Source organism: Lithobates pipiens, unplaced genomic scaffold, assembly GCF_037356315.1.
Source record: "Lithobates pipiens isolate NorthernLeopardFrog02 unplaced genomic scaffold, aLitPip1_a1.2 Scaffold_18, whole genome shotgun sequence".
Taxonomy (NCBI): Eukaryota; Metazoa; Chordata; class Amphibia; order Anura; family Ranidae; genus Lithobates; species Lithobates pipiens.
This window is the reverse complement of record NW_027507758.1, coordinates 264,084,633-264,097,528: the sequence shown is the minus strand read 5'-3', so window position 1 is coordinate 264,097,528 and position 12,896 is coordinate 264,084,633. Positions and strand designations below refer to the sequence as shown.

Below are 12,896 nucleotides of genomic sequence, written 5' to 3'. Positions count from 1 at the left end.
GAAAGAAGCCGCAACACCTGGGTATTCGGATTACACAGACTCATAAACCACGCAGTGAGCTGGGAAGAGTCTGCCTAGTGATGTTGCACTGTAACCGACATGGAACACATCCCTAGACTCCTCCCATAAATTCAGGCCACCATACTGGTCTTTTAATATAGGTTACATATAATCGCTAAACTAGTGTGAAACTCATCAACTCTTCTATACACTTCCTGTGCTGTGTTTTGCCTGTATATGATGTGTTTTTATATGGATATTAGTAATGCAGTACTTTTGTAAAGTGCAGCCATCCAAAGTTTCTTCATGTATCCTGGGTTTCAGCTGATGAGTTGGACATTACACCTGATGGACTGAGGATAGTGTGGGAGATCATACATCAGACCAACCTGGAGTAGTGTCTACCTTTCTGTAGTCATAAGTATTGCTGCGGTTGACCTACAGTAGTGGTACCCATCACTGACTTACCATATCTTGTTTAGTGTTGTGTGTTTCTGTGAAGGCAGCCATCTTGGCAGAAGCAAGAATTTGCTTTCTCATGTCAGAGCTGCCCTCCTGATTACTTTCTAATCTACAAATTGGTAAGTTAATATTCAAGAAACAGCAGGAAAGGTGGAAGACACACAGTTCTACAGAAAGAAAAAAGTAGGAAAAGTAGGGAAATGATTGCAATGCAGGTTCCTCTCCAGCCAGCAGTGCAGTAATGACATCACCAAATCAAAAACAGCTGTACCTTAGAAATCACGCTACAGATATACAGGTATGAGGTGTAGACACAGGAGGCACACTAGGCACACTCATATACCAGAGAATGGGTTGTTATTTCTCAGAAGAATTTCAAGGTAAATGTTTCCGGGTTTTACCCAGACACAATTAACATTTCTAGATGTTCCATTTAGCATTGCAAATATTCAGTTTTTGAGCTCAGCCCCACTTTAAATTGCTAATACCTGTAAACCTAGTGTATTTGACCAATATAGGGTTTGTTAAACTAAAATGTAAGATTATATTGAGCTTGGAATAAGAGAAAACTTTGCAGTTTTAAATAAACAGAAACTCTGTAGCTGTTGTGTAAATGAAGCAGATATGCCAAGAGTTAATGAAGGATACATTTCAAACCACATTAACCACATTAACGTCTCAGCATTGTCCTTATGGAAGATATAATTTCTACTTCACTTCAAATGCCAGCAATTTATCAGAGCCTCAAATTAATTAGGATTAAGCCTTCATAATGAGGATTACAATTAATTGTTCATTCATCTACTATTTTTCATTACTAAATCTACCATCCATTTGACCCGAGAAGGTTGGAATGAATATTGGAATTAGATCGAATTTATCATGCTCATTGCTTTTGGCTGCTTTGTTTTGTTTTCAAACAAGCCAAAGTTGGATCAATTTTTCTGTAATTCTAATAAAAAATTAAAAATTAAAAAAAAATATTTATAGTTCTGGCATGGATACAAAGCCGGTTTTGTTTTTCTTTTCTTTTTTTTTTTTTTCACAATACAGTTTTTATTGAGAAAAAGTTAAATGCAACAAACATCAGTGTAAAAAGTATATTTAGAGATGAAAACCGATCTAAGAATGGTTTACACAATGGTACAGTTCAATCAAAAGAGTACAAATCAGTGTTAAAAGAGTACAAATTTAATACACAATGGTACAGTTCCATCAAAAGAGTACATTCTTTTTAATATACCAGATAACAAAGCAAAACTAATAGCAGGCTGCACTGTCCACTAACAATAGGTACATTTCACATGAATGTGTTTCTGAGAACGGAAGGGTAGAATGAATAATAGTTTACCAATAACCTTTTGTTGAACTATACAGACATTTTCACATTTTTAGTGTTACATTTTTAAACATATCCTAGGTCAATGCACTAAGGCAAAGCAGCTAGGACATTTCTGTGTATTGTTTTGGAAGTAAAGAAAACCATGCATGGTCTATGCAAATATGTAAAGCATCTTCTGAAGGTCATACTACAAAGTGTTCTTGTAAATTACAAGGATCTACAAGTTAAACCAATGTATCCTATTACTATCTATCTAAGTGTTATCCTCTTTCATTAAAATGTACCTGAATTCAAAATTCCATTTTACATGTATAGCTGGAAATGTAATAATACACCTGCCAAAGGTTTAAATACATTTTGTTTGTATGTTTTAAACAATTATCTGTGGTAGCGTTATCACCCCTGTGTGCATGATTATGCACTGGGACTACTGGCAGACAGCACTTATTCTGAATTATTGTTCTGAGTAAGATGTACATATACTTGAAAACCAATGTAATTTTTCCATTTTGTTTTAGGAGGCAGCATAGGGGTTAAAGCCTATCAAGTTTTTACTGCTATTTGTGTCTCTCTCTCTTGCAGAGGTTTTTCTCTTTTCTTGTTAGAACAAAAAATGATGAAAAAGCTCTTCAATGGTGGCAAAGATAAAAAAATAATAATAATAATTTTAAAGTAATGTGGGGAAGTATTGGAACTTCTCTGTTTTTATTACTGTGCATTTATTCTTGTTCAGGTGACTGCCATAGCCTCAATTTCTTGCACAGATGTCACGTCAAGAAATAAGGAAAAATCTTCCCAATGCAGGTCACAAAATGAAAACTAGGGCAGAAACGTATTTTGACTGGATTTGAGTTTTAAAGTAGAGGAAGAATGTAAGGAGTAAGAAAATGACAGTAAAGCTTTTCAATTTGCAGTCATTGCTCATAGAGTTGATCTGCTGAGTGAACTGCTTGATGTTTAATTGTCATTTTTGTAGCCAGTCTTTCAGAGGACCAGTCTTTCAGATGACCATTGACAACATGGTGTGATACCAATATTCAATCTATCACAACTGCAGTCAAAAAGACAACATGCAAATCAGAGGAAGTCTAAGCAATATAGACCTGCTAAAATTGTTTTTCTGCCACTGAACTTCTAATTTACAGGTTTTTCTACCACTCCCCACCCCCCTCACTTACTTTGCTTAGTAATAATCAATTAAATGTCCCTTAAAGCCATCCAGGTTATATCAGCCTATGCATGCACCAAAACAAAAACTATTCAAAGATTTACAGTTGTATTTTTTAGTAGCCACAACCTGTCCAATGCCATCATGCTGGAGAGAAAACCTCTTGCTGGCTGGGGGAACCAATGGTTTCTTTGCAGAGGTCATACACATCCTCTGCTGAGTGAGACCTAGAGACCTCCAATCAGCAAGGTACATGAGCTCTGCTCATTACAGAGCTAGAGGTCTGATTGGGAGCGTGTTACATATAAACAGAGACACCACTGCTTCCACTCAGAAGGCAAGAATCCTTCTATAAGGAAGGCTGCCAAAGAATAATAAAAAAATGTAAGGATTACTGTTTGTAATCGTGTACCTGAAATGTGTTTAGTTGATTTCCAGTTGTCCAGTTGGACTTTAAAGTGTTTGTTACCCTAGAAAAAAAAAAAGATCCTGTTCCCTTAAAGCATGCTTGTGTGCTGTGTAATTTGGCCCCCTGTATCATATACAGTAAAATATCTGACTGTTCCTGCCTGGTTCTGCCTGGTTCTGCCCCCCCCCACCCCGTATAAACCACGGTTTATCGTAGCTGCTGAGGCCTGACACCCTGGTCAGTTTATATGCATCCGTAATCCGCGACTCTCCTCTGTCCCCCCCCCCCCCCACCACCTGCATGTGTTTTATAAAAAATATAAAAAAGCTTGCTGCTTTCCTCCTCTACTCCCCTCCTCCCGGCTGACGTCAGTAGGTGTTCTTGGCCCCTTCCACTGTATTTGTTAGCCCAGGAGAAAAGAGAGGCGAGCAGTCATGTGAGCACCAGGAGGTGCTCTGAAATAAGGTAGAAATCTGCATATTTTTTTATGAAACACATGCAGTGGGGCACATGCCCTTATTTAACAGAAGGGAACGTATGATTATATCATAGTGGCTTTTCAACCACTTTAAGTGGCAAACCTTTGTAAATGGAAAATGCAATCCAATGTTTAAATATATTTATTAAGCTTTAACTCAAACTGCTACTCAGGAAAGTAGCACATGTGTGGTCATTGATCTTATCTGTCATGGTGAAGTATAGTAACATGTGTTTACTCATTGTGGTGCCATTTATTTGGCACCCCAAATTCAATAGGCAAAGCGGCATAGACACACATGTAATGCATTGTATTCTACTGTCCATTTTAGCATGCTGTATTGGAAAAAATGTTGCATGTACTTTGTTTTGTTTGTGTTTTGGTATGTTGGCAGCCAATTCAAAATGAATAGACTGCCTTGACACAATGCACAACAAAAGGAAAGTCTGAATAGGCAATTAAAACAAGTTGTCATCAGGCATGCAGGCCACACGCATGTGGCCACCATATTGATTATGTCATTGTAAAAAGGATATTTCACCACAAAAGTGGCTTTTGTGTTTATTTAATGCTGAAGATTAGGTATCATATTTTACCATAGTTATATTGGTCCAGCTTAGACACATGTAAGTATGTATTCCTGGCCAATCCCTGTGGAAACTGGAAATCACTGTAGTAGGCACAACTACTACAGTGAATGCAGCTAACTTTGGGGTCCTGTGCCAAACTACTTAGTGAACTTTTCGCAGGTGCCATTTAGAGAACACTTTGCACTTTCTTATTTTTTTTTTACAATCCACGTTTTTATTGCATGATTTTTGAAAGACAGGAAATTGTAAAGCAATTAGCAAGAAATATCAATGTCAATACTTCTTATTTTCTTATGCCGTAGTTACAATCACTATTGAATCCATAAGCAAAGAACATAAAATTTATTACCAAAATTTTTTTTTTATCTAAAATGTAAATGCAGTTAACAATAATCTGGGACTAACAGTTATGATAAGATAAAGGAAAAAGAAGGAAGAAGCCCCTGAAGGGGGCAAAAGACAGTCCTATCATACCAAAGACAGCAGGTGATCAGGCGCTCGTGAAGTACAGGTTGAAATTGACAGATAATCAAGAGCCTGTATTTGAACTGAAACCAGGCTGACCAAGTTTTATGAAAATTAGCAGTTGTTTCTTTCGCTATAGTAAGCGGTCTCTCTATTTCATAAACGTAATTTATAGCTCATAACCTCTCCTTACTCGAGGGTACACTTTGGGTTTTTCAGTGATTAGGAATTAAAGACTTTGCAGTCTTTAAAGAGGTATTTTGTAAGAGATTGCTTGTATTTACCTATAGGGTAATTGGAGATGTGCAAGAGACAGCTAGACTGGGGTGAGGTTTATCTTATGCCGCGTACACACGATCAAACAATCGGGTGGAAAAGTCCGGCAAACTCAAGTCCGCCGGACAATCCCCCATGTGTAGCCTCCGGCAGACTTTTTTACCCAAAAGTACGGCGGACTTAGAAAGTAGTTTTGCACTCCAATCTTCCTGCTGGACTCGCATTTCGGCGGACAATCCGGCCGTGCGTATGCCATACTTTTGAAATGAAGGGACTTTTCCCGCCCCAGAGAAAAGTCCCCTCATTTTGAGCGCGTCTCCAGGTAGGAGACGTCACTGACCCCGCCACCTGGTATGGACTTAAAGGGGAACCCCAACGCCGAAAAAAATCGGTGTGGGGGTCCCCCCAGGTCCACATCAGACCCTTGTCTGAGCACGCTACCCGGCCGGCCAGGAAAGGGGGGGGACGAGCGAGTGGCTCCCCCCTCCTGAGCCGTACCAGGCCGCATGCCCTCAACATGGGGGTGCCTTGGAGCCCCACCCCAAAGCACCTTGTCCCCATGTTGATGAGGACAAGGGCCTCTTCCCGACAACCCTGGCCGTTGGTTGTCGGGGTCTGCGGGCGGGGGGCTTATCGGAATCCGGGAGCCCCCTTTAATAACAGAAGTTTGTATGAGTTTTCTTGCAACTGCCTTCTAATTGAGCACTTGTGAACTAGAATACATGCACTTTCCCATTGGGAATCGGAAAAGTCAGTGTGGAGTGCCACTTTGAATTTCCTTAATGAAAGCAAAGCATTCCCTGACCTGCCAGGTATGGCACATGCATAACTAAATTTCTTTTTATAGTCATTTTTTTATTTCTAATGACACATAATTCTTAAACTGCCAGGGAAATATACTGTACCCTTTGTACTCTGATTGTAGTCAGTGATCTTAGATAGAGTTGCGTGTCTTATGAAAGGCCATCACAGGCAACTAGGAGGACCATTTCTAGTATATGGAGACTAATATAATATAACAATACATTTTTTTACATTCTGCTTAAAAATTTGTAAATCAGTACTGCTTGGACCTTGAAGAAGGGGACATACCCGAAAGCTTGTCCTGAAAAATTGTATGTTAGTGCAAATAAAAAAAGTATCACGGACAGTACTCAATTTTCTCTGAGACTAATATAAAAAATGTAACTCATCTACTTCAAGCCAGTCAATAGTAAAATGGATATTTATTAGTTTATATAGTAATGAAAATGAATTGCTGGTAGCCTGAAAAAGAGTAGCTTAATAAAAAAAATTGTAAATAAGAATTTAGTGACTTGTATTTTCAGCATTTTCTCTACACAGTAAATTAGCCAGTTCTAATAAAACAAATCTTCAGCAAATAGCTGACTCACAAATCCTAATTCCTAATTATGCAGATGAACAAAAAGAACTGAATATTTTATTTCCCATCTGATGTAATTAGCATATGGAAAATGACACTTTTTTTTCTTTTCTTTTATAGTACATTATCCAATTGCCCATGCTATCAATGGTAAGAAATCATGGTGGCAAAGTCCAAGCATTAAAAATGGAGTGCAATACCACTATGTGACAATCACGCTGGATCTACAACAGGTAAGCAAACTATGTTCCTTACCTGACAAATATGGAAAAGAGGAAATCTTATTGGAAAATGTCTTCCACTTATGTAACACTTACTTAATCAGTTCAGCCCTGGATGGATTTACCCACTTCCTGACCAAGCCCTTTTTTGCGATTCGGCACTGCGTCGCTTTAATGAATGAAATGCTTTAACTGACAATTGCACGGTCGTGCGACGTTGTACCCAAATAAAATGAGCATCTTTTTTTCCCCACAAATACTGTAGAGCTTTCTTTTGGTGGTATTTGATCACCTCTGCAGTTTTATTTTTTGCACTATGAACAAAAAAAGAGCAACAATTTCGAAAAAAAAGCAATATTTTTTAATTTTGCTATAATAAATTTCCCCAAAAAATATATAAAAAAACTAATTTCTTCCACAGTTTAGGCCAATATATATTCTTATACATATTTTTGGTAAATAAAATTGCAATAAGTGTATATTTATTATTTTTTTTCGCAGAAGTTATCGCGTTTACAAAATAGGGGATAGATTGATGCCATTTTTAATAATTATTTTTTTATTAGTAATGGCAGTGATCTGAGATTTTTATCATGACTGCGACATTGCGGCAGACAGATTGGACACTTTTGACACTATTTTGGGACTATTGACATTCATACAGTGATCAGTGCTATAAAAATGCACTGATTACTGTGTATATATCACTGGCAGGGAAGGCGTTAAACACTAGGGGGCAATAAAGAAGTTTACTGTGTTCCCTCAGCATGTTCTAACTGTAGTGGGGATGGGCTCACTAGAACATGACAGAGATCACTGCTCCCGATCACTGGGTGCAGTAGATCCCTGTCATGTTGCTAGGCAGAACAGGGAAATGCCTTGTTTACATCTCCCCGTTCTGCCTCTCCGTGCCACAATCGTGGGCCACCAGGGAACATCAAGTGCGCTGGAACCATATGCACGCCCTCTCGCCGCGGATGACACAGCGATGTACGGGTACGTTGTTGTGCACACCTGTGCCACTTTGCTGACATACATCGGCGTGAGCCAGTTGGCAAGTGGTTAACCTTGGTTTACTCATACAATTCTTATTTTCTTATTGCAATAGAATATTTGTATGCACTGATGTAAGCTATGGAATAAAGGCATTAGTAGAATGACAGCTCAAATTGCCTGTCAGAGATCCATGCAGTTTCTACATCAAAGGCATGCATAAACGTAAATATTTTTTTCTTGAAATTTAAAACTTACTGTCGCTATTATTGGTGTATAGATGTGCAGATTTGATATGGCTGTACATAGAACAAGATAAGGCCATATAGAGAAAAAAGGAGTTTTTTTAATTTACAGGTAAGGTATGTTACTGCGAGGAGTAGGGGCTTAATTTTGGTTTCAGTATTGACTTTTGTTTTTTTCAAGAATGTGGCATACCATTGCCAGCAACCTGGGCAAGGCAAGTATTGTACCCGGTAACCCATTGACCAACAGCACTGCCTAAGTCCCTTCCACCAGAATATATATATATATATATATATATATATATATATATATATATATATATATATATATATATATATATATATATATATATATGTATATATATATATATATATGTATATATATATATATATGTATATATATATATGTATATATATATATATATATATATATATATATATATATATATATATATATATATATATATGTAATGTGTGTATGTGTGTATTAAAAAGTAGCCTGGAGAGTGCGCATGCGCGCGGCGCCGCGATCGGACATGTTCTGATCCAGCTCCGCATTCCTCCGGCGAATTTCAGCAAGATTTAGCGAGGGGGGACGCCCGGAACGCGGTCGGATCTTGTCCCAGTCTCCCGCGAGCGGAGGATGCAGCGGAGGGCAACGGGGAACGGCTCCAGCAAACGAAGGCATTCCCAGCAGACCCGTAAGCCCCGCACCTCACAGGCCTCACAACAACCCAAGATGGCGCCCGGGAGGAGAGACAGGCAGAACGGCAGCCCACAGCCCCCCCCGCAGCGCCTGACACAGGCTGAGCTGCTGCGGGGAGAGGAGAATACAGTTGGCTCTAAGGCTGAAACCCAGCGACCCCAGGTAGCACGGGACCCCAGAGAGACTGATGCTGACCCAGCCTATGCTTATTCCCCTCCAGCTATGCAGGAGGGGGAGAGGGGGGGCACAGCACGAGGAGGTGGACAGGGCTTACTGACAGCATTGCCCCGCTCTAGCCTTATCACCCAGGCTGAAGTCCACAGGGATCCCTTCTCATCCCAGTCCCAGGAGGACCTTTTTTCTTCACAGAGGGGACACCCTCAATTGTCTCCCCTGTCAGACTCTCCTGAACACGCTATACTGTTCACGGGCTCCCCGGCCTCCTCCACAGACAGGCAGATGGCCGAAATGGCTGAAGCTGTGTTGAGTCAAAATGGAAACGAGCCTGCCCAGCATCCCGCCCCTATAGCCGCATATTCAGGGGACACTGTCCTGTTGGCCAGATTTTCTGCCCGGTTGCAACAAGAACTGTCTAAAGCATGTGATATAATCACAACGGGCATGAAAACCGACTTTCAAAACATTGGAGAACGGCTGGACACCATTGAAACTAAAATGGATGGTACGGTAAGGCGAGTGAACCAGAACTCTAAAATGATTACATCTCTTCAGGACCAACTTGACCAAGCGAACGCAAAGATTGAGGATCTGGAGAACAGATCTCGGAGATACAATTTTCGAGTACGGGGTCTCCCAGAGACTGAGGCGAACTTAGAAGAATCGATCCACGCCTTGATGAAGGAATTGATACCAGATATCTCCCCCCATCAGCTAGAGCTGGACAGGGCTCACAGAGCCCTGACCGCCCCGAGAGCGGATGGACTGCCGCGAGATGTGATAGTCAAACCTCATTTTTACCGAATTAAAGAAAGGCTCATGCTGGAAGCAAGACAGAGAGGTGATATCACTATGGCGGGACACTCGATCCAGATTTTCGCGGACCTAGCTCCGTCGACGATCCAAAAAAGGAGAACACTGAAACCGCTTCTGACTCAACTCATCGAACACCGTATCAAGTACCGATGGTCTTTCCCTTTTAGATTGACATTCGCCTATAAGGGCAAAACCCATTCCTTCTCTGACTTTCAGTCTGGGGAGGCGCTGCTCCAGAATCTAGGCCTACTTCCTTTGGAACCTCATGCCTCCAACTCCCCTGTGGATGAGGGTCGACCAGTTTCACCTTTGTGGTTACAACAAGGCAGGTCAAGGGCTAGGAAGTCTCAGTCGGTCACCTGACCAGCCATGGGACCTCTCTAACCTAAATTGGCCCTGATGGGCCCTGTCAAGATTGCACTTGATGTTTCACTGGGACTCGGACGCTATCCTGTGTCTCTTCAGGGAGTTTTTCCCCTGGTTTTTGTATTTGTTTTGTTGTTTTGTTTCCTGTTTTGTTTTATTATTTGCTGCGTGTTCCTCCCCCCCCCCCTCCGGACTGTGCGAGGCTATTGTCCCTCTGTATGGAGGTGATGGCTTCTTCTAGACCTTTTTATGTCATCCCTAATTCTTCGGGGGGGGGGGGGGGGGGGAGTGTTCCTTCACGGTTGCTTAGAGAATTATTATACTCGAGTTTATTGGTTTCCTCTCCTGAATGGCTTGAGGGAGACTGATCCTTATGTTAAGCTCTCCAATTTTAAGTTGTTTTTGTTTTTCTGAGGTTGCCTTGATTTCGGCGGCGGGCTGGCTTGACCCCTTCGACGGCCGTGTTTTTTAGAGCCGGAGGAGGACGCATGCCACTCGTGGTGGACTTGTTGCTACACTTTTAGTGGGGACAACTCCACGACAAACAGGAGGGACTTAGTGCCCCAATAGGTGCACTGCCAGACAGTGTGCCGGTTACTTTTAGTAGTAATTTTAGTTACCTTTGTCATCCTTGTGGTGGCAATGAACGAGGAGTTCTATTTTTATTTTTATTGTTCTATTGCTAACCTTCCGTCTTTTTTCCTCTCTTTTCTTTCTCTATCCTGTTACTCTATGGATGCGCTCTGGTTCCGGGACAGGATCCAGCCGGGAAGTCCAGACGGCCTCGGCGGGGTCCGCCTCCGACAGCAATACAGTGAGTACAACCTGCTAAACCATCATGACCAATAACCCACAACTGACTTATTCCATAGTGACACATAATGTACAAGGCCTGAATTCCCCGACCAAGAGGGCAAAAGCTTTTCACCAATACCATAAAATGAAGGTGGACGTCCTATTATTACAAGAAACACACTTCTCAAGGAACTCAGCCCCAAAATGCCTAAATGTCAGATACCCCATGGCTTTCCTGTCTAGTGGACCCGATAAAAAAAGGGGGGTGGCTATATGCTTCGCGAAACGAGTCCCTTTCACCCCAACTACTGTTATAAAGGATAGGGAAGGTCGATATATTCTAGTGGTCGGGAAGATAGATGATAGCGTAGTCACCTTTCTCTCATATTATGCCCCTAACACGGGTCAATTATCTTTCTTCCGGGCAATGTTAAAAGTGGTGATGCCTCATGTCGCCGGCCAGGTTGTATTCGGGGGCGACAGTAATGCTTCCCTGGATCGGATCTTGGATAGGTCTAATCTGGGGAAGCCTGTTCTGAAACATACCCCAAAACATAGCTGCGAAATAGCTCGTTTAATACACAGTTATGACCTCATCGACCTCTGGCGTAATGTACATCCTTCGGTTAGGGATTATACGTTTTATTCTCCAGTGCATAAAACATATTCCCGTATAGATCATTTGTTTACTTTGTCCCCTTTGTTCCCCCATGTCTTGGAGTCTAGTATTATCCCTGTAGCGTGGTCTGACCACTCTATGGTCCAGGTGGTCCTGAGGGGCTTATGGGCCGGACCGTGCTCGACCGCGTGGAGATTAAACGAATCTTTATTGAATGACCCACTCATTGCTGACGAAATAGAAAAAACTTTACGTCACTACTTTCAGGACAACCCCTGTGAAGACACTTCTCCCTCTATAGTGTGGGCGGCCCATAAGGCCACTGTTCGGGGCAAGCTGATACAAATATCTGCCAGAACCAAACGGGAGAGAGACCGGCTGATTCAGCAGCAAGAAAAGGAGCTGTTAGACATAACTCAGGCACAAAAAGCCAACCCGCAATTAGATCTTAGGAGCCAGATCGACGCAGCACGTTTGGCTTTAAATTTGAGCCTCACAACCAGAGCGGACAAGTATGTCAGATGGAATAGGCATCGCTACTATTCTCTCGGAGACAAACCTAACACCCTACTAGCTAGGAGGCTCAATCCAAGACCCTTTAATCCAGCACCCCCTAAATTGAGACTTACAAATGGCCACGCATCCCAAAACCCTCAGCTCATTGTGCAGGAATTCTACACATTTTATTCTCAGTTGTACGATTCTCCCAATGATCTTAATATACAAGAGGCCGAAGCATTTTTGCGGGATTTACCGCTCCCCACGTTATCGGGAGAACATGCAGCGATAATGGAGTCAGAGTTTACAGAGAGGGAAATAGCGGCGGCCATCAAATCCCTGCGTCCGTCTAAATCGCCGGGCCCTGATGGCCTCTCGGGCCACTATTACCGTAAATATAGTGAGATCCTGACTCCTTACCTCTGCTCTTACTACAATGAGCTACGCAGGGGTTGCCCTTTGCCTCCACACGAGAATAGGGCTTACATCCATGTAATTCCCAAGCCAAACAAGGACCACGGTGATTGTACTAACTATCGGCCCATTTCTTTAATTAACGTGGACCTCAAATTAATGACCAAGATAATGGCTACACGTTTAAATGGGTTCCTAGCACACTATATTCACCCGGACCAGTCTGGGTTTGTCCCTACTAGACAAGCCCCAGATCAGACCAGACGGGTCATTGATCTTATCTCTGCATTGAACTCGGGTTGGGATGGAGGGGGACAGAGAGGAGCACTACTGGTCTCTCTTGACCTGCATAAGGCGTTTGATTCCTTGTCCTGGAATTACTTGTTTTTTATTTTGGGTAAATATGGATTCGGACCGAGTTTCTTGACTACGCTTAAAATGATTTATGACACCCCTACGGCGAATCTAATGA

At 41.8% G+C, this 12,896-nt stretch overlaps 1 protein-coding gene across 6 annotated transcripts in view; it reads left to right on the top strand.

Annotated features, from left to right (window-relative positions):
* Window positions 1-12,896, top strand: part of LAMA2 (laminin subunit alpha 2) — a 1,237,914-nt gene that overhangs the window by 193,122 nt on the left and 1,031,896 nt on the right. For all 6 annotated transcript variants that reach the window (XM_077486899.1, XM_077486900.1, XM_077486895.1 and 3 more), the window contains exon 3: window positions 6,695-6,807. In XM_077486899.1, the coding sequence (XP_077343025.1) occupies window positions 6,695-6,807 (113 nt within the window). The remainder of the gene's footprint in view (window positions 1-6,694; window positions 6,808-12,896) is intronic.